The sequence below is a fragment of the Saccopteryx leptura genome, chromosome 4, assembly GCF_036850995.1.
Source record: "Saccopteryx leptura isolate mSacLep1 chromosome 4, mSacLep1_pri_phased_curated, whole genome shotgun sequence".
In the NCBI taxonomy this organism is placed as follows: domain Eukaryota; kingdom Metazoa; phylum Chordata; class Mammalia; order Chiroptera; family Emballonuridae; genus Saccopteryx; species Saccopteryx leptura.
Genome location: NC_089506.1, coordinates 201,353,364 through 201,375,887, shown reverse-complemented (window position 1 = coordinate 201,375,887; position 22,524 = coordinate 201,353,364). Strand labels below are relative to the sequence as shown.

General features: G+C 48.2%; 1 protein-coding gene and 1 pseudogene across 3 annotated transcripts in view; both read right to left on the bottom strand.

Moving 5' to 3' along the window:
* The window catches only part of MYH11 (myosin heavy chain 11), a 134,028-nt gene that overhangs the window by 61,012 nt on the left and 50,492 nt on the right, over positions 1–22,524 (bottom strand). For all 3 annotated transcript variants that reach the window (XM_066382551.1, XM_066382553.1, XM_066382554.1), the window contains exon 4: positions 14,120–14,147. In XM_066382551.1, coding sequence (XP_066238648.1) covers positions 14,120–14,147 — 28 coding nt within the window. The remainder of the gene's footprint in view (positions 1–14,119; positions 14,148–22,524) is intronic.
* Positions 16,858–19,738, bottom strand: LOC136403358 (small ribosomal subunit protein eS1-like; annotated as a pseudogene).

Below are 22,524 nucleotides of genomic sequence, written 5' to 3'. Positions count from 1 at the left end.
CAATCCTACAGTCCCTACACTCCAGAAATCAAGTGTCTGATCTCCAGGAACAAAGAAACATCCCCCAGCACTGTCCTCCCCCTTCCCAGGGGTCCTTATTCCCCACGGCCGCATTATTCCACGCGGCCTCAGAGGCAGTTTGTAAAATGGGAGTGAGAGGTAAAACTAAGCTCAAACCAAAAAAAAAAAGTATTTTTTTTACATTTCAAGGAGAGAATGAACTTTGATATAGGGGAGCGGAGGCCCTGTGCTCATTGTTTCACATACATTCTCTCCTTTACCTCCGTCCCCCAATCCTGAAGGTAGGAAGTGTCGCTTATGTGTTATTACAGAAGAGGAATGCTAGCCCAGATTGGGCAAACAACTTGCCCTAAGCCACACAGCACAGTCAGGGCTCAGTCAGAATGGAAAATCAGGTTTCTGATTCCAACGCCATCAGGACTCTTTCTACTACATTTTAACAAGTCATTCCATGACACAGGCCCAACCCTCTAGGAATGTGCTTGCTAGGGCCAGAGAAAGGTTTGGGGAAAGAAACTGGTATTTGTTGAAGGGCTACTCTACACTAGGCAATCTGTCCATATAATCCTCCCAATAACCTAATGAAGGAATTATTGACTATCACCATTGCCCACCTGGGGAAACTGAGGCTCAGAGAGGTTGAAGTAAAGTGTTCTAGGCCCCAGCTGCTCCCCCTATTACACAGATAGGAAGGGGAGAAGAAGTGACTTGGACACGCAGAACCCATGTTCTTCCCACTACCCTTTCATTTTGAGACATGAGAGAGGGGACTAGAATATAGGAAAGTCCAAGCAAAGCCCTGACCTCACTTCACCAAGAGGTTAGTCAGACATTCTGGGTGCCACTCAATCATTTACACCTTAGTGTGAATTATGCCATCAGGCTAACATTAGAACACTTGATAAACGTCCCCTCAGACTGAAGGGGGAAGGTTCTGATCGGAGCAAGAGGAAGGAGAGACAATCATAGTGTGGCAGACCACTAGTGGGTGGTCCTAAGCCCATTCCAATCCAAGACAAGAGGCAGGACAGCAGTGTCCATGGTGTCCCCAGATCACTACTGCTCATCCTCCCTCTCCCACGGTTTCCTCATTTTCCACCTCTACCTGCAGCCTCTCCCACCTCCTCCCTTCTACAACAAAGACATCGGCATGACCGTGACCATGGCCTGGTCTTGCACCTTGCAGGGGAGGTGAAATGGGACACAAACTCTGGGAATCAGCTTCTCCCCATGTGGGCTGCTTGGCTCCACAGTTTCCAAGTTCTATTGATAAAAATAAATTGTCCTGGGAGGTTCTGCCAAAGAAAACACTGCAAGCTCTAGGCTCATGGGTGTCTGGAGATTGATATGCCCAGGGCTGCTTCAGAAACATTAATCTTTACTTTTCTGACCCCTGAACTCTGGGGGTGAAAATGCCTTCCTGGTCAGAGCACCCTAAACATCTGTCCTATTTCTTAGGGGACTTGGAGCCCAGATTCCTGCTCCTGGAGGAAGACCCAGATTCATGACTATATATAGCCTTATGGCCTTGTAATTGCCCCCTCCCCCCGCCACCACGTCCTTTGAATCAGTCCAGCCCCAGTGGCTGGAAGGAGCTTTCCAATGGCTGCTGGCCCTTCAGCCCCATGCAGGGCAGGCTTCATAGGTGTGCAGCCTGCACAGTCCTACAGAGATCGCTCTGAGGAGGGCTCTGTGCTTGATTGGACGCTCTTACGGCCATCTAAAAATTCTTAATTTTTTTTTTAACATAGGGCAATGCATTTTTATATGGCATGGCTTTATGAATCAGGTAGCTGGTCCTGGCTCCCAGGGCTGGACACCATTTCCATGTCCATTTTAGCTTGTGGTCTTTCCTTGGTAGTAAAGCCAAACTGGCTCTGAATCTCGGAGCTGTTCAGTCCCTGGTCCTCATGTGATTCCCACCCTTGCAGATGGCATGATCCTCTGGCACTTGTGCTATCCAACTCCTACATACTCTGCAAAGCCCAGTTAAGCACTGCCCGCATTCTGAATACTGCCTCCAGCTCACCCGGCATAAGAAACACCTCCTTCCTTTCAGCATCAATGGGCAAAATAGCACATGAGCCGCAGGACCTGACAGCCTGGGTTCAAATTCCTGCTCAGCCCAATCTCTGTGGCCTTGAGCAAGTCACTTAACTACTCCCATGCCTCAATTTCCTTATCTATAAAGCGGGTATAATAAAAGTACTTATGATTATTATGAGCAGGGGTCCCCAAACTTTTTACACAGGGGGCCAGTTCACTGTCCCTCAGACCATTGGAGGGCTGGACTATAAAAAAAAACTATGAACAAATCCCTATGCACACTGCACATATCTTATTTTAAAGTAAAAAAACAAAACAAGAACAAATACAATATTTAAAATAAAGAACAAGTAAATTTAAATCAACAAACTGCCCAGTATTTCAATGGGAACTATGTTCCTCTCATTGACCACCAATGAAAGAGGTGCCCCTTCCGGAAGTGCGGCGGGGGCCAGATAAATGGCCTCAGGGGGCCGCATGTGTCCTGCAGGTCATAGTTTGGGGACCCCTGATTATGAGTATTAAATGAGTGAATATATATAAAACATTTAGAACAAATCCAGGGTATAGATGGTATTACGGTGAGTTGTACACTTGAAACCTGTATGATTTGGCAAACCATGTCAACCCAATAAGTTAAAAATTAAGTAAAAATATAAAGTATAAAAATGTTAGCTATTATCACTTTTATAACCATTTCCCCCTAATACTTATGTATTCTGTTTATATCATTACCTTCAACATTCAATTCATACTATCATTGAAATATATTATAAATTGTATATTTTCCCAGTATTTTAGCCAAGTGCTAGCAGACCACTTTTATAAAGGGCCAGATAGTAAATATAGTTTAGGCTTTGCATGTCACACATTCTCTGTCCCAGCCACTCAGCTCTGCCTTGTGGCATGAAAGGAAATGTATAAACAAATGGGCATGTTATAAAGTTCCAATAAAACTTTATTTACAAAAATACAGTCAGGGGCGAAATGTAGCCCGCTGGTCAGAGTTTGCTGACCCCTGGCTAAAGTCTTCAGCTCTTCCCTGTCCATTTTAGATTCAAGTTCAAACTTGTCCCCAGGACCTAGAAGACCCCACACACCTCTCTCTGATCTCATGTGCCCCCACTCTCTTTCTCTTGTAATCCACGCCCCTGCACACACACACTTACCCCTCGAACACGCAGCTCCCTCTCGACCCGGGGCCCCTCCATTACTCGTCCCTCACACGGGGCCTCCGATGTGCTCATGCTGGATGAACCACATGCTAGGCCAAATAGAACGCATGTCTAAAAGTTACATTCGTTCCATTTTCAGTTTCTCGGCTACATAATAACAGTTCCTGTAGCAACTGTTAGTCCCAAACTGGCTTATCTTGACCACTGACTATTTCTAAAGGCTTATCCCCTGCTTTCAACTTGTAGATCTTCAAGTCACTTATGCTGATTGTAGTAGCAACGGCCAAAGTAAAATTTAATGAGGACAGCTAAGCTGTTGGTGGGTCAGGGGTGACTAGATGCACTTTCAGATAAAAGTTGAATGGTTTAGGGATTTCCCTTCTCACCATGGCCGATGCCTACTTGCTACTGAGCACTGGCTATCGCGGGCCAGCTTGCCACGGGACACGGGGAGGGTCCCCAGCCACAGCGAGGGTATATTCCAGGAGGGAGACAGACAACAGGCAAGGAAATGAACAAACAATGTCATCTGAGGTGGCTATTATCGCTTTATTAGAGTAACAGGATCGAGAGGACAGCGTGAGGAGGAGCTGAGCCCTGAAAGAGGCAAGAGAGTCCCATGGGAAGTACCAGGGGAGGGCACACCCGGCAGAGGGAACAGCAAGGACAAAGGGCCGTGCTGGGGGAGCACTGGGCACACGTGGGCACAGGAAGGAGCCCAGTGCAGCTGGAGGGTCAGGAGGGTGAGGGGTGGGAGCAAACAATAAGGTTGGGCTGGGTTACAGACAACCTTCTGGGCCGAAGTAAAAAGTACTGATGTTAATCTAATAAGTAGGGGAACCCGTTTCAGTAGGGGGAATGGGACTTGAGAACCAGGGGGGAAGAAGTCCGAGCTGCAGGGCCGAGCATGGGCTACAGGAAGGATAACAGAGTAAGCAGAGTGATCACTGCTGCAGCAGCTGATCCTTACTGAGCCTGACACAGTGGCATGCTTCTCTGTCTCCGACACAGGTTAACTCCCTTCCTCCCTACAACAGCCGCCCAGAAGAACACCCACTGAACCTATTTTACAAATGGGCAAACTGAGGCTCAGAGAAGTTCAGTGAATTAGGGAGAGGCAGTGGGTGGAATCTGAGAAGTGGACAGAGGTGAGAAATAATTCTGAACCACACTGTTCAAGGCAGGAGCCACTAGCCAGAGGTGGTTAGCTAAATAAACGAAAATGAAATAATAAAAATCCATTGCTTAGTCACATTAGTCACCTTCCAAGTGCTCAGCAGCCATCATCACAGAAAGTCCTATTGGACTGGACTGTTTTAGAAGCAGAACCTGCTGTTGATGTGGCTATTGAGGATAAGGGGAGGGTGACTTTGTCTTCATCGTCACAGCCTCTCCATAAACTCAGCTCAGAGAGGGTAAGCAACCTGTGCGGGATCACACAGCTAGGAAGCCATCTGTGAGGCACATTCTTTCCCACTCTTTTCTGCCACCACATTAAATTGATTCACTCACCAGCTGTCAGATGAACAATACTATTTCTCTACAGATGTAGGTGAGCAATATCATTTTCTACCCAGGTATCTTGGCAGATGATACCTGGCTCACAGGTGCTCAAAGGGGTCTCAGGTTGGCTGAATAATGCCCCCCCCCAAGATGCCCACCTCCTAATCCCAAGAACATGTGAATATGTTACCTTACACAACAAAAGGGACTTTGCAGTTGTGATTAAATAAAGGTTCTGGAGATGAAGCAATTATCTTGCATTATCCTAGTTACCCAATGTGATTACAGGGTCCTTATAAAAGGCTGGTTGGAAGGCCAGAGAGAGAGATTTGAAGATGCTACAAGTTGGCTTAAAAGATGAAAGACGGAGCAACCCTGGCCAGTTGGTCCAGTGGTAGAGCATTGAACCAGCATGTGAAAGTCCCGGGTTCAATTCCCTGTCAGGGCACACAGGAAAAGTAACCATCTATTTCTTCATCTCTCCCCCCACCACTTCTCCTCTCCTATAGCCATGGCTCTATTAGTTCCGGGGCTGAGGATGGCTTCATGGAGCCTCAGGCACTAAAAATAGCAGGGTTGTGAGCATGGCCCCAGATGGGCAGAGCATCAGCCCCAGGTGGAGGTTGCTGGGTGGATCCCACTCGGGGCACATGCAGGAATCTGTCTCTCTATTTCCCCTCCTCTCACTTGGAAAAGAAGGAAAAAATAAAATAAAAATAATAAAGATGGAAGAAGGGGCCATAAGCCAAGGAATGTAGGTGGCTTCTGGAAGCTGGAAAGGCTAGGAAACACCAAGGCAGCAGGTTGTATTGCATTTACATCCATGCCCCTAGGTGGTATTTTATCATTAGTCCTGAGCGTTCAGTGTTAAGCATCGAATGTTGATTTCTCACGTGTCGAATGTTGATTTCTCACCATGGAAGAGGAGAACTCGGCTCCCATTTGATCTTCTCCTCTTCTCCATAGAGGCGCTGTGCTTACATATAGTGTTAGATCAACACTTGGGGTTTGCATTATGAAGACAATGGAGACACTACACACAATTGGGTCCCTTCGTTTATCGTGATTACTCCTCTGTCCTGCCCAACTTTTGGCTTTCCCTGGAATTAATCATTACCTCGTCTTACTATTTTTTTTTTTTCATTTTTCCGAAGCTGGAAACGGGGAGGCAGTCAGACAGACTCCCGCATGCCCCCGACTGGGATCCACCCGGCGTGCCCACCAGGGGGCGATGCTCTGCCCCTCTGGGGCGTCGCTCTGTTGCATCCAGAGCCATTCTAGCACCTGAGACAGAGGCCACAGAACCATCCCCAGCGCCCGGGCCATCTTTGCTCCAATGGAGCCTCGGCTGCGGGAGGGGAAGAGAGAGACAGAGAGGAAGGAGAGGGGGAGGGATGGAGAAGCAGATGGGCGCTTCTCCTGTGTGCCCTGGCCGGGAATCGAACCCGGGACTCCTGCAAGCCAGGCCGACGCTCTACCGCTGAGCCAACCGGCCAGGGCTCGTCTAACTATTTTCCAGTTATATATCAATCCCAAACTAACCACAAAGTGTCCACATCTTCTCTCAATGCATCACACTGTCTTCATAGCGACTGCCACCATCCAAAATTCTTATTTATCTGGTTTACCACCAGGACCCCCGGGGCCTAGCACCTGCCTGGCACCAGCTGGTACAAAATGACTATTTATTGCCTGAGTCTGTCCTTTTGACTTTGGGAGCTTGCTCTAAGGAACACTTGAGGGGGAAAAAAGCCGGAAAAGCACTTTTGAAAAGCAGATTGCAAGCTCCAATGTCAAGAATGGCAGTTAGAACACCTTAGCGCCTTCACTCAGAAGGTGTCACTCACAACTCCAAAGAAACATGCAGGGGAGACTGTAACAGCCACAGTCTAGTAATAAAGCCGCTTACTGTTGATATCTGTTCATACTGCCAATAATTCTGTTTATAACATGATTGGTTGCCTTTTTTAAAATGTTAAACACCAATGAGAGGTGAAGAGAATATACATCTGTGTGTGTGTGTGTGTGTGTGTGTTATCAAACACTGTGGCGAGAGAATATACATCTGTGTGTGTGTGTGTTATCAAGCACTGCGGTGAGTACTTCCTGCAGGTCGCACCGTGATAACATGGCGGAGCTCAGTCCAGCACCCCTCTTTCCTGTCTGTCACCCTGACTGGCACCAGAGGAAAACCTGGCCTGGCCTGGAGCTGAAACGGCCTCACACTGCCTTGCTCAGGGCCTCCAAGTATTGTCACAGCATCACTTAGGAGTAAAAGGAACCCAAATGCACCCCCACCCCCACCCCCATCACTCACTTCCTCAGTCAAAAGCGTCAGCTAACACTCTGAGGACCCCGGCCCAGGGTGGGCTCATCCCAGCCCAGGCTCCCCAGAAGCCAAGACCGGGAAACCTCTCATCAACCCCTTTAGGTACCAGGTAACCCCAGAAATCATTCTGCCACAGGCCGGCACTGACAGGCTGGAAATTTAGAAGAGCCAGACACTCCCACTGCAAAATATGCATGAGGACCTCCAGGGCCGTGCAGCCCTCCCCAGCTGGTGTTTCTCAGCCCCCTCCCTCTGCAGGAGGGGATTACTCCCCGACACCCCCTCCACACCCCGCCAGCCCGGCCCTCTCTCCACCCCAAAGCAGATGGGTGTGCACAGCTCAGACGTGGCCACCACTTCAGCATCCTCAGTGTAGATGACCCAGGACAAGTGTGTGCATCTTGCCAGCTCCCTGGCTGGCCCAGCTGCTTCACAAACGCCCAGAACACTAGATAAAAGCACGGGCTTCCCCAGCTCCAACCCAAGCCGCTGCGTCAAGAGTCTCTGCGGCTTATCTGGGCCATTCGCCTCTTGAACCAGTTGCCCAGGAACTGAGGTGCAGCCACATCTGGGTCACATTAATATCATGTGGATGTCATGAGAGTATCATATACCCCTGATATGTGATGAAGAAGACACTTCACTCTGTGCCGTTCCTCTCCAAAACCCGTGACGTGGAGAATGTCAGACAAACCCAAACTGGGCACATTCTACTCAAGCCCTGATCGGTCCTCTTCAGTACCGTCAAGGTCATGGGAAAGAAGCAAAGCCTGAGAAACTGTCACAGCCAACAGCCTAAGGAGACAGGATGCCTAAATGGAATGTGGTATTCTGGATGGAGTCACAGAACAGAAAGAGGAAATTAGTGAAAAACCTAGTGCAATCTAAAGAAACTGGACAGTGTAATTAGTAGTAATGTACCGATGCTGGCATCTGATTGTGACAAATGTACCAGGCTGTTCTCAGAGGTGAGTAGCAGGGAATCCAAAAGTCAGTGAGTGGGATATGGAAACGACCTGCGCTATCTGTGAGACGTTTTTGTAAATCTAAAATGATTTCAAAACAAAGATTTTATCTTTTAAAAAGTGAGTCCATTTAAAGAGCGCTATTAATTTAATAGTAATGTGCGCACACAGCCAAAATCATAACCAGGGTTCCAGGAAGAGGAGGTTAGGGAGTCAGAGCTCACGTCTCGCTCCGTCCACTTCGTACCAGAGTCAGCAGCGTAAACTCTTTTCACACTGAACTCCTGGGGCAGGAGCCTTCATCGCCATTCATTACCTTGGTCTTTGTGGTCCTACTTCTGGGGACCCATCCTCCAGAGAAACAAGCAGAGAAATCACAGAAAAAGTTCACTCGAGGGAAAAATGTAAAATGACCTAAAAATGTGACGCTTGGAATCTGGTGAAGTGGTTCAATAGCCCCATGGAGGATCAGTGGTCACTCAAAAGGGATGTTTGTAGCCCTGGCTGGTTGGCTCAGTGGTAGAGCGTCGGCCTGGCGTGCAGAGGTCCCGGGTTCGATTCCCGGCCAGGGCACACAGGAGAAGCACCCATCTGCTTCTCCACCCCTCCCCCTCTCCTTCCTCTCTGTCTCTCTCTTCCCCTCCCACAGCCAAGGCTCCATTGGAGCAAAGATGGCCCGGGCGCTGGGGATGGCTCCTTAGCCTCTGCCTCAGGCGCTAGAGTGGCTCTGGTCGCAGCAGAGTGACACCCTGGTGGGCAGAGCATCGCCCCCTGGTGGGCGTGCCGGGTGGATCCCGGTCGGGAGCATGCGGGAGTCTGTCTGACTGTCGCTCCCCGTTTCCAGCTTCAGGAAAAAAAAAAAAAAGGGATGTTTGTAAATGACAAGGAAATATGTCAGGTGGTCTCTATCACAGCTACTCAAGTCCTCACGAGCTGTAACTGTGGGACCCCTGCGCGGTGCGCACAGAGGTTCTGTCACAGCCCGTGTTCATCCCGAAGCCCAGCCTCCTCTCCTGTACACCGCATGCCTCCAGCACGCAGGCTCAGCAGAACTGCTAGTACTCCCCACCACCACCGCATCAGAACACCAGCTAATAGCGATGGGGCACCTACTGTGTGCTCAGTTCTCCCTTATATTGCTCCTTCAATTCTCCCACCAGCCCTGGGAGGCAGAAACAATCAATATCCCCATTGCACAGATGAGGAGACTGAGGCTTGCGGATTTAACTGGCTCGTCCAAGAACAAATCGCGGGCATGCAGCAAAGCGGGACAGCAAACCCAGAGCCGTGCCTCCAAGGGCCCACCTCCTAACCGCAGCTGCTACTCTCTTGAGGCAGCCACGGTTTTTTTTTTTTTTTTTTGATACTGTGCTGCATAACCAAAAACCTTTAAAGACCCTGCAGGCGCCTACCAGAAAGGAGTTTTTCAAAAACAGGGAGGAAGGACTGAGGGGTGTCGGGAGCCTGGTTGGGAGGAAATGCAGCTCGTGGGCGAAGCACCCAGGGCAAACTCCTCCGAAGCCCTGCAGTTTCACAGGAGTCAGCACTGGGCCTGGAGGAGAGTGACAGGACAGCTGCTGTCCTGAGTCACCTCCCTTGGAAGGGAGGATGGCCTGAGGACAGTGTCTTCTGCCACTGAGTCTGAACAACCCGAGGGGGTGTGTGTGCAGGAGAGAAGCACTGTTTCCACATGACTTATACAAACACCCCTAGACCCTAAGAGGATCAGTGCACATATGTCCCCAAGTGTCACGTGTGGCCTCCCTGGATGGTCAGAGCAATCTGATCTAGCTCTGGTCCACACTCTGCCCCTGGCAAGACCCTTCATGATCACCTCCCCACCACATCCTCCCACCACCTCCTTTCTCCTTGCCCCTCGGACCTTCTGTCCCTCGAAAGGTAACTGGGTCCCCCCTTGGGCCTGGGCCCTTGCTGTCCCCTGCCCAAAGCTCTTCTCCCGCACTCTGCCGGAGGTGGGCCTCTTCCCATCACGCAGCTCTCAGCTCCTCCCCCGGAAGTGGCAGAGCCTGCTGGACGGGCCGCACATCCTTTTCTCTAAACCTATGCGCTCAATATCGAAGATGCCAGCCATCCGTCACAGTCCACATGGGCACAGTTCAGGCGGGGAGGGGGCCGGTTGCTGGCTCATCAGTTAAGGCCAACAAATAAGGAATGGGCCCTCCAACTGGCCTTAAGAAATTTAACTCCAAAGTTGCATGTCACAAAAACTTGCTGTGTGCCTCTGGGAAGATCTCACAACCCCTCTGATTCCTTTATAAATATGAGGTGACTGTGAACTTGAACTGGGTTTTGCCTCTGTTCTTCCAGGACACACATGATAATAATAGCTTACCTGACTGAGAACCAAGCCAAGCCCTGTAAGTCACATATGATAACTTACAGGGGTTGATACTTAGATGCATACACATACACACACATTTATATAAATATACATATATATAATCATTTATATATATATATATACACACATGTACATATATTCACTTAATCCCCACAACCACCCTATGAATTAAATGCCATTATTATTATCTATATTCATGTAATCCTTGCACCAACCCTATGAATCAAGTACCGCTATCATGTTGTATATAGACTCACTTATTCTTCACAACAGCCCTATGAACTAAGTACATTCTCCCCATCCCTACTTCCCCACTTTATAGGCAAGAACAGGGAGCCATGAAGAGGTTACATTTTGTGCCCAAAGCTCCATGCTAGTGAGACCCAGAGCCAGATTGCAAGCCCGGTGGCTTTTCACCTGCCCTTGACAGAGCCTTTCAGTGACATGATTCACTGACAACCTAAGGCTCCTGCCTTGAATGAACCAGATTCTAAAGAGACTGGTCCTAAAGATACGTGCAGAGAAGTAGTCTCCTTGGACATGGAGGTTGGGTACCAACAGCTTATAAGTCAACAAAATCATAAAGTTAACATTGAAAAATCCCTTAAAACAGCCTCAAAGTAATGTACCCATGGCTTTGTTCCTAACACCCCTGTACAGCACCCACTATGTGTAAATGCCAACTAGACACGGGGACCCCAAGGGTGCAATACAGCGTGCTTGGCATGGCTGGACACTCACACTGTGAGGGGCACAGGGAGCAGGTCCTGTGGGTGGGGGGGCACTGGCAGAGCCCCCATCCTCTTCTCACCCTCACGCTGGTACACACCTCCCATTGGGGTAACATCACCTGCACTAGATAAGCAGGTGTTGGTTTTCCTCCAGAAGCATGTGCTGGTTTCTCCTAAGCTACATGTGCAACTGTGAGTCCCCAGTGCCGAACCCTCCTTGTCATGGCCGTGGCCACCCGGACACACACAACTCACACGGCCATAACCACCCTGGCTGTGCATTACTGATCCAATTCCCCACCATGCTCGGCACCCCGCCCCTGTCCCTCCAACTCAAAGCAATATTTGGAACACAAGTGAATGAAAGGGGGATACTGTTACTGAGACCAACTTAAATCCACCTTCGTTTAAAGAAAGTGAATCATTCCAGATTTAGATGCTCCATGAAAATTCCTTGCAAGCCCTACAACTAACCACTGTGTGAGTGGCAGGAACAGTGGGCTTCTTCACCTCTGAGGGTCCCGCCAGGCCCACAGTTCTGGAACAAAGGTTGTAAACTAATGGTGGCCCACTGGCCAAAGCTAGCCCACAAATAGAATTTATTTGGGTGATAAACATTGACACCTAATTTGCATGCACACACGCATACACACACAGAGATTTCACATGAAAAAACAACCACCTAAATTTCCAGCTTCTATTAAAATGTAGATAAGTCTGATTGATGACATTAGACCTACACTCTCCATCATAACAGTGGGCTTGAAAGGAATAGCAGCTGTCCCCTCAAATGGGCCACTTTACCATACTCCCTACCATTCCCTACTGCCTTATACCCGGTCCTTTTCACATATTAACAGTACTTGCTCAGCTTCAATTGGCCCTTGGGTTTACAACCTCAGTTCTAGATGTTCTGTATTAGCTCTTCCCACACAGAGGACTTCTTGCTAGGGGACATGCTCTAGTCAAACTGACCTCTGTTTATCCAGTAAAACATGGTCCATCTGAACTCAGGGCCTTTGCACATGCTGGAAACTCTTCTTGTCTTTTTTCTTTGTCATTTCTGCTGAAATATCACTTCTTTGGAGAAGACTTTCTTGTTCTCCTTGATTAGAAATCCTCCTACTTACACATTTTCCTAGTTCCTGACATGTTTCATTCTTCGTAATTTTCACAGTTTGTAATTACAGCATTACAAAATGGATGATTTTTTTAAAAATGTGTATGTATTTTTTTTAAGTTTCTGGAAAGATAGTACCTTCACAGGATCAAACAGTAAATTCAAATAGTACGAAAGGGAAGTGTACAAGAATTGTCCTCATGGCTATCTTCCTTCTTGATGGATCAGGTTTATTTTGGTTCATGTCTAATACTACCTAGGGGGCCTGGTTGTTAAAGCTCTTGAATAATGAGGGATGGCAGGAGTGGGTGTAGGGGTTGGAGATGTATTAGTGTCCCTTTGCTGCTGTAACAAATTATCACGTACTTAGTGGCTTAAAGCAACACACACACATACAACAACTTCCTGAGGTCAGCTATCTGACGTGGGTCTTACGGAGCTAAAGCCAAGGTGTCGACGGGGCTGCTTTCCTGCTGAGAGCACGAGGGGAGAGCCTGCTTTCTTGCTTTTTCCAGTTTCCAGAGACTGTTCTCAGCCCTGCCTCTCATATCCTAAGTATCCTCCATCCTCAAAGCCAGTAATGTTAGGTCAAGTTCTCACATTCATCACCCTCTGACTCTCCTTCTGCCTCCTACTTTTAAGGACTTTGTGATTACATTGGGCCCACCTGGATAAGCCAGGTTTGTCTCTCTATTTTAAGGTCAACTGACAGGCAACCCTAATACCACCTGCAACCTTCATCCCCCCCGATGCCAGGTGACCTGACCCAGCCACAGGTTCCAGGGGTTAGGATGTGGAGATCTTTGGGGCCGTTATTCTGCCCATCACAGGAGGGATCTTCCTAAAGGGTGAAGATTCTCTGAATGAGTCTGAATTGAGCTAATATCTTCTGACCATGTGCCCAAAGCCTCAAACAAACAATGGCACAAAACGCCAAATATGGTTGCTAATTGTGAAATTATAAAGCAAGACTTTAATACACGCCAAGACATCCTCACCAACAGTGATGGCACCTGGCTTCACAGAGCTGTCATGCAATTCTGCACAGAAAATGTTTAGTTCGGGGCCTGGCGCACAGTAAGTGCTCCATGAATGCTCGTTTAAAAAGGGGAGACCGTGCCAGACAAGATGGCACCACCTATCACTGACAATTTAGCTGTGCCTGACTCAGAACAAGAAGATTCGTTCAAGACAGACAGCTGTCAGAGGGGACGGAGTGGAGGGGCTAGATGAAAGAAGGTGAAGGATTAGCCAGAAAACATATATACACAACACAAAGACACGGACAACAATGTGGCAATGGCCAGAGCGGAAGGCGGTGGGGGCGAGGTGGAGGTGGGCAAAGCAGGGTGGGGGGAATGGGGATGGAAAGAGACCTTGCTTGGGGCGATGGGCACACAATGCAGTGGACAGATGATGTTTTATTGAGTGGGGCACTTGAAACCTGTATGGCAGGCATCCCCAAACTACCGCCCGCAGGCTGCATGCGGCCCCCTGAGGCCATTTATCCGGCCCCCCTGCCGCACTTCTGGAAGGAGCACCTCTTTCATTGGTGGTCAGTGAGAGGAGCACTGTATGTGGCAGCCCTCCAACGGTCTGAGGGACAGTGAACTGGCCTTTTATGTAAAAAGTTTGGGGACCCCTGCTGTATGGTTTTGTAAACCAGTGTTACCCCAATAAATTCAATTTTTTAAAAAGAACATTTATTCAATAAATGTTTAGTGAGCACCTACTCCCTAATGAGCTATGAGGGAATGCACTTGGAATGATGAACAAATCAAAGAGCCTTGCCCTCATGGACCTTACTCTTCCATAGGGTGAATCGTGACTCTAGGAAAAAAACAGAAGAAAACGCAGCTCCACTTACGTGCATAGAATGGACTGGTCCTCTCGATCTGAGAACAGAAAGAAAAGAGAGCCGTGAGTCAGAAGAAGCTCTGAGCTGAGGGTCTGGATATGGTGCCTCCTGGGTCCCCCATTCTAAGCTCTTGCACACCGGTCCCACTAGGGGTGACAAGGGTCCAGCTGGGCTCATTGCCCAGGGCACAGGGGACAAGACTAAAGCCAAGAGAGTAGCAGGATTATTTGAGAAACACCCTTCCTGACCCCAAAGCTCTCAGGCAGCCCCAGAAAGATGCTGGAGTCTGACTTGTTCAGGAGGTAGTGATCTTCCCAGCCCCGCCAGCTCTGGGGGGTCCTGGGAGACCCGTTCTGCCCAGAATCGGTCATGGATGGAACACTGAATTTGGATACAGACAGATTGGGGTCCATTTGGCCACTTCCCAGTTCTGTGGCCCTGGGCAAATATTTGTAACCTCTCCACACCTCAGTTCCTTCATCTGGAATACGGGGTAGTAGACACTGTTTGGTTTGAAAATCCAGCACCTATTCCTTCTTCCAGAAAGACAATCCTGTGTTCCTTTCGGAGACATGCCCCCTGCCCTGCCCCTGCCATCATATACAGTCTTGGTGGGGCTGCCCCACCGGCTCCCCAAGCCCGGAAGTGAGAAGGGGTCCCAGGCTGTGTTGTTCAGGTTCTCCCGGCTGGACTGAGAGCAGGGACTCACAATGGACGGACAGAGTCCCGAGGGGTCATCTGTCCTGCCCCCAGAGCCCAAGCAGTTTCTGTCATTCCCTGATGCTGGATCCCCAGTCTTTTCAGCCCATCTGTGAGCTTCCAGATACTTCTCTATAAATCCCTTCCCTAGATAAGGTGCCAGGTTGATCTCTGTTGCTCACCACCAGAGAATTCTGGTGGATATAGCAGGCATTGTGAGAGTCAGTGTGATTATGCAGGCATTACTCATCACCTTCTCTTTAAAAGCCCGTTCCCCACCCCCCACCCCCATGACAAGCAAAGGGAGGCTTACCAAGCCCTTTAATTATCAACCAATTAGCCATAACTAAAAATCAGAGTGTCACACTCCCTGATGGCCAACCCCATGGCATTTCTGCAGTCCACTCCCCAGGTCCACCTCCACCTCCACAGAGCTCAGTCCCTCATGCTCAAAGATCTCCCTCGATCTTTTACTAGCCTCCTCCAAACCTCTTCCACTTTGCATGTTCCTTAAAACATAAACACAAATTTACCATATGAACCAGTAATCCCACTACCAGGAATCTACCCAAATGCCCTGAAAACATGTGTCCTTACCAGACTGGCACACAAATGTCCCCAACAGTGTTACCATTAAGCTAAAAAGAGGAGACAACACAAATGTCCACCAACTGATGACCAGATAAACCGAACGTGGTACAGCCATGCAACGGAATATTATTCAGTCATAAAAACATTGAAGTGCTGATTCCTACTACAACCTGGATGACTCTCAAAAACATGGTAAGTGAAAGAAATCAGACACAAAAGACCACATATTGTATGATTCCATGTACAAGAAATGTCCAGAATAGGCAAATCCGCCGAGACACAGATTAGTGGCGGCCAGAGTGGGGGTGGGGTTACTGCAAATGGGCATGAAGGATCATTTTGGGGTTCTCAAGCTGGACTGTGGTGATACTTACATAACTGTCAATTTACTAAACATCGCTGAATATTACACTTAAAATGGATGAATTTTTGGTATGCAAATTTTATCTTTTTTTTTTTTGACAGAGACAGAGTGAGAGTCAGTGAGAGGGACAGATAGGGACAGACAGACAGGAAGGGAGAGAGATGAGAAGCATCAATTCTTGGTTGCAGCTCCTTAGTTGTTTATTGATCATTTTCTTATACAGGGGTCCCCAAACTTTTTACACAGGGGGCCAGTTCACTGTCCCTCAGACCATTGGAGGGCTGGACTATAAAAAAAAACTATGAACAAATCCCTATGCACACTGCACATATCTTATTTTAAAGTAAAAAAAAAAAAAAAAAAAAAAAAAAACGGGAACAAATACAATATTTAAAATAAAGAACAAGGAAATTTAAATCAACAAACTGACCAGTATTTCAATGGGAACTATGCTCCTCTCACTGACCACCAATGAAAGAGGTGCCCCTTCCGGAAGTGTGGTGGGGGCCGGATAAATGGCCTCAGGGGGCCGCATGTGGCCCGCGGGCCGTAGTTTGGGGACCCCTGTTCTTATATGTGCCTTGACCTGGGGTTTACAGCAGAGTGAGTGACCTCTTGCTCAAGCCAGTGACCTTGGGCTCAAGCCAGTGACCTTAGGCTTCAAGCCAGCGACCTTTGGGCTCAAGCCAGCGACCTTGGGCTCAAGCCAGCGACCTTGGGCTCAAGTCAGCGACCTTTGGGCTCAAGCCAGCGACCATGGGGTCATTCATGTCTATGATCCTACGCTCAAGCCAGCAACCTTGGGCTTCAAGCTAGCAACCTTTGGGCTCAAGTCAGTGACCATGGGGTCATGTCTATGATCCCACGCTCAAGCCAATGATCCCTCGCTCAAGCTGGTGAGCCTCCGCTCAAGCTGGATGAGCCCACACTCAAGCCGGTGATCTTGGGGTTTTGAACCTGGGTCCTCCACATCCCAGTCCAACGCTCTATCCATTGCGCCACCATCTGGTCAGGCTGCAAATTTTATCTTAAATAACTGTTTTCTTAAATCACAAATAGAATTTTTTATTTGCCACCATTAAATGTCTGAATTTTAAACAGATTCTGGGACTGGGGGATCATACCCATCAGCTCATTCATCTTCAGCACCTGTCTCATCTCCAGCAGCTTTTGCAGAACTGCTACCTTCATCATGAAGCTCCCTGAGTTTGCTCAGTTCAAACTCAGGCTTCTTCAACATTTTGACTTTTCTAACAAAGATTGGCCAGCCTTTTCCAATGTTGTCCAGAAATGATTTATTGACCACTTCCTTCAAGTCATGTGTCTGTACCTCTTGGGTCATGATTTCCATCATCTTCTTCCAGATTTGGCAGACCAAATGGCAGATGCTGAGCATAAGAGGTCTTCCAAATCTGATCGTTGTATTTTTTAGTAAAACCAACTCAGAATTGACAAAGCAAATAACCATCGGTAGTCTTGACATCAACATGAGATTTAATCATGATCTACCATTTTGACTGTGGAGCACATTTTGTCCTGAGTAAGATCCATGCCATGGAAATTAGGCAGTATTTTCCGTGAACATCCTCAGTAATTAGCTAAAGTTTTCTAAATGTAACTTCATTATTCTTCAGTTAGGCTTACTTAAAAACACGACCTTTGGCCCTGGCTGGTTGGCTCAATGGATGAAACATCAGCCTGGTGTATGGATGTCCCAGGTTCAATTCCTGGTCAGGGCACACAGGAGAAGTGACCATCTGCTTCTTTTCCCCTCCCTCTCCTCCTCCTCCTCTGCTCTTCCCCTCTTGTAGCCAGTGGCTTGACTGGTTTGAGCATTAGCCCTGGGCACTGAGGATCGCTTTGTTGGTCTGAGGGTCAGCCTCAGGTGCTAAAAATAGCTCAGTTGATTTAACCATCAGCCCCAAAAAGGGGTTGCCAGTTAGATCCCATTTGGGACATATGTGTGAGTCTGTCTCACTATCACTATCTCCCCTCTTCTCATTAAAAAAAACAACAACAAAAATGCATTACCCTTGTGACCATCAGATGAGATTTTGGTTCCCTGAGTTCTCAAGACTGGTGTTTTTCCAGTATTTTAAATATTGAACACGGCCGGTGCTTCCACATCATACCAATCTTCCTTAGAAGACGGGTCAGCCACTTCCTTTGTGGCTCCCTTTTTCTGCCTTTCATAAGGCACTTGCTCTTTCCCACTGCCGTGGTGCTGCTCAGAAAGCCAAAAGGTTAAATAGCTGTTTTAAATCTGTCCATGGCTCCCCAGTGCTCTTAGATAAGGTCCAAGCTCCTGAGCATGTCACTAAGGCCTCCCATGACTGGCTGCTGCCCGCCTCCCCAGCCTTGGCACTTCTACCTCCCTTACTCTTAATGCCCCAGCAATCCCCCCTAGATCAACCCCTGAGCACATTCTGTGCCTCTGTCAGGCTGTTCCCTCAGCATAGAAGGCCTTTCTCTTCTTTTCCTGGCTACTTCCTGGTCCCTCAGTCTCAAAGATGACACCTCTTCCAAGAAGCCTTCCCCACCACGATGGAGCCAGGGGGTGGCTTGGCTGTAACTCTGCTCGCACTCCCAAACTATCACAAATAGTCAACATTGCTAGAAGAAATAAGCCACCTGCTACCAGCCTCCTCAAATAATTCACTGCTACCTCCAAGCCTCTCCCAGAAACTCTGGAGCTGTCACTGGTGCCTGCCCATCCCTAAAACAGAGGCAATGTGCCACCTCCATAGCCCCATGGCCTCTGTGCTTTTTTTCTCTTTGCTTGTGTCTCTGCCCCACAGAACCATGAACCCATCACAGACAAAATATCCAGTCCTGTACCCTACTTCCCCCAGCTCCTGGAACCCCACCCCTCATGCCCTACACCCTGACACACAGAAGATTTAGCTTGGTGAGCTTTGAAAAAAGCCAACCCCAAACCTAGGATACATGAGCTTGTTGGTGCAGAAGATCAATATACATGTAAGAAATGGACTCATTCATTCATTCATTCAACAAATACTTTGATGGCATCTACCAAGTACCCAGCACTATGCGGGGTCCTAAAACTACCACATAATAGTATCTAATACTTAGCGCCTACTCAGTGCCACATAGTGTTCTAAGCATTTACTCATTCAACCCTCACACATCTTATGAGATAGACTTTTTATTCTCTTACTATAGATGAAGAAACTGAGGATCAGAGAAAGTTTAAAACTTGCCCATAATTACTGAACTAGTCCACAGATAAGGCAGACTTTGAACCCAACACCTACTATTTATTGAGCACTTACTATAGCCCAGAAGCATTGTGAGGCACTTCTCATGTGTGGCCTTTAATCCGGGCCTTTTTAGTGTTGAGGAAACTGAGGTTAGGTAGCCCAAAGTCACACAGTTACTTTGGTGGCTGACCTGGGTTTTGAAGGATTGCGAGTCAGAGCCTGGGCTCCTTCTGCTTTTCCAAGACAGTGTACAGGAAATGGATCACGGGAACTGACGGGCCCAGGCTCCAGGGCGATTAGGGAAGGCACTTGGGGACAAGGCCTCTTGGGGAAACCAGCAGGGGCCAGCCAAAGGAAGGAGTGAGGCCAATGCCCAGGCTGGGGGAGCAGCTGCGCTAACCTCTCAGGCAGGAAGAAGGAAGCCAGGGCATGAAGTGGCCTCTGGGCTGGAAGGATCTGCCTCCCAAGAATCGAATCTCGAGTCTGTAGACTTGTCCCATCACCACGGCCACACCCGGCCTAAGAGCCATCACTTTTGGCCCAGATCCCCCTCCCCCGTCACCCCACTCTGCCTGTGCCCCTGCCATCCTCACCAGGCAGCCCTTCCGTGTGTAAATTTAAAAAACTTGGTAAGCATATAGAACATAAGACTCACCATGGTGACCATTTATAAGTCTACAAACTCAGTGGCACTGAGCATACTCACGCTGCTCTGCCACCGTCACCACCACCCATCTCCAGAGCTCCTTTCATCCTGCAAAACCGAAACTCTACATCCATGAAGCACTCGCTCCCCGTTCCCTCTCCCCCAACCCTGTCCCCGAGGTTCATGCAGGTGTCAGAATGCCCTTCCTTTTCCAGGCTGAATAATTGTCCATTGTATGGATCAACCATATTTTGCTTATCCGTTCATCTGTTGGTGAACACTTGGGTTGCTTCCACCTCTTGGCCCTTGTGAACACTGTTGCTAAGAACATGGGCGTACAAACATCTGTTAGAATCCCTGCTTTCACTTCTTTTGGGTACATGCTCAGAGCTGCTGGATCATATGGTTTTTCTGGTTTAATTTTTGAGAAGCCGCCATACTGTTTCCCATAATCGCTGCACCATTTTACATTCCCACAAGCAGTGCCCCAGGGTTCCAGTTTCTCCACATCCTTGTCAACACATTACTGTCTGGTTTTTTATAATTGCCATTCAAATGGGTGAGGTGGTATTGCATTGCAGCAGAGGAATCTTTTTTTTTTTTTTTTAAATTAGGCTCACTGGGTGACATTGGTTAATAAGATCATATAGATTTCCAGTGTATATCTGTATGGTACATAATCTGACTATTATATTGTGTGCCTACCGCCCAAAGTCAAAGCTTCTTAAAATTGTTGGATAATGCCACGCCTTTGCCAAAACCAGCTGTTGAGCCCTGGTGGCCCCACCATGGTCTATGAGGTCTGGCGTGATGTGTCCCCCTCCATCTCTGTCATGACTCCCCCCCCCACCCACACACACACTCAGCTCCTAAACAGCCAAATGAATGAGAGGATGGATGGATGAGTGGATGAGAGGATGGATGGATGGATGGATGGATGGATAGATGGATGGATGGATGGATGGACGGATGGATGGATGAGAGGATAGAAGGATGGATGGATGAGTGGATGGACAGACGGATGGACGAGAGGATAGAAGGATGGATGGATGCGAGAATGGATGGATGAGAGGATGGATGGACAGATGGATGGATGGATGGATGGATGAGAGGATGAGAGGATGAGAGGATTGATGGATAGATGAGAGGATGGATGGATGGATGGATGGATGGATGGATGGATGGATGGATGGATGGATGGGAGGATGGACGAATGGGTGGATAGATGAACAGGTAGATGGATGAACAGATGGATAGATGAATGGGTGGACAGATGAGAGGATGAGAGGATGAGGATGGGTGGGAGGACAGATGAGAGGACAGACAGGACTGGAAAAGGCGATGCCTGTGTCCACTGGGAACCAGAGAGAACAGTAATGACCATATGTAGAGACAGGAATAGGCATCACATAAAGAAGACGTGGGCACCCCAGGGCAAGATGAATTAAATGATCGGGCAAGGTCCAGGAATCTATTCTCACCTCCAACCAAGTCTCTCCCTCTTCCTTCAGATTATAGATGGACATTGTGGTTGGGCTAAATCCTCAGGATAGAAGGCAGAAGAGCCATAAAGCTATTTCATTTCTCTCTCACACTCTTACTTTTCCCACCTTGGGCCACATCTTCCTCCAGGACCATGTTCAGGGGGTGTGGAGAGGCTCCAATCAGGCAAGTCTGACCTCTGAGCTGAAGGCCAGGGGGCAGCCCTTGCAGGGAGAAGGGCCATAGGAACACACAGGACAAAGGAGAGCTCTCCATCATCACTTAGCCCTGTCTCCCAGTCCAGGTACATCGATTGCCATTAGGCCTACTCCCCATGCTCCTGCTACAAGTCCTGGCCTACCCCACACTCACTCAGAAACACCCACATCAGGAACACCCACACAAGTGCCCAAAGAGAGACACAGAAGTTGGTCTCTGCCATAATGCCAGCAAGAACAAAGGACCAGAAACAAACCATTTAGCCAGTCTACCACCTTAAGGCCAGTTAAATAAATTCTGGATTTTAAATTCTAGTATAGCCAACAATGGTACAATTACACGAGGCAGCCGTTAAAAAGAACAGGCAGATCTTTATGGACTGATGCAGAACACTCTCCAAGATATATTAAGCTAAAAAGTAAAAGGTTAAGTAATATTGCATAATACATTTTGTGTTTTAAAAAGGACACACATATCTGACCAGGTGGTGGTGCAGTGGATAAAGCATTATTCTGGGCCTGACCAGGTGGTAGCGCAGTGAATAGAGCGTCGGACTGGGATGCAGAAGGACCCAGGTTTGAGACCCCGAGGTCGCCAGCTTGAGCTCAGGCTCATCTGGCTTGAGGCAAAAGCTCACCAGCTTGGACCCAAGGTCACTGGCTTGAGCAAGGGGTTACTCAGTCTGTTGCAGGCCTGCGGTTAAGGCACATATGAGAAAGCAATCAATGAACAACTGAGGTGTCACAACGAAAAACTGATAATTGATGCTTCTCATCTCTCTTCGTTCCTGTCTGTCCCTATCTATCCCTCTCTCTGACTCTCTCTCTGTCCCTGTAAAAAAAAAGCAAAAAAAAAAAAAGCATCATCCTGAGATGTTGAGGTCCCGGGTTCAAAACCCTGAAGTCACCGGCTTAAGCATGAGCTCACCAGCTTGATCACAGGCTCACCAGCTTGAGCATGGGATCATCGACATGACCCCATGGTCACTGTCTTGAGCCCAAAGGTCACTTATAGCCCACAAGGTCGCTGGCTTGAGCAAGGGGTCACTGGCTCAGCTGAAGCCCTCATGGCCAAGGCATGTATGAGAAGCAATCAAAGAACAACTAAAAATGCTGCAACTACAAGTTGTTGTTCCTTGACTCTCTCCCTTCCCCCCTCAAAATAAAAATAAAAAAAGAAGAAGAAGAACAAG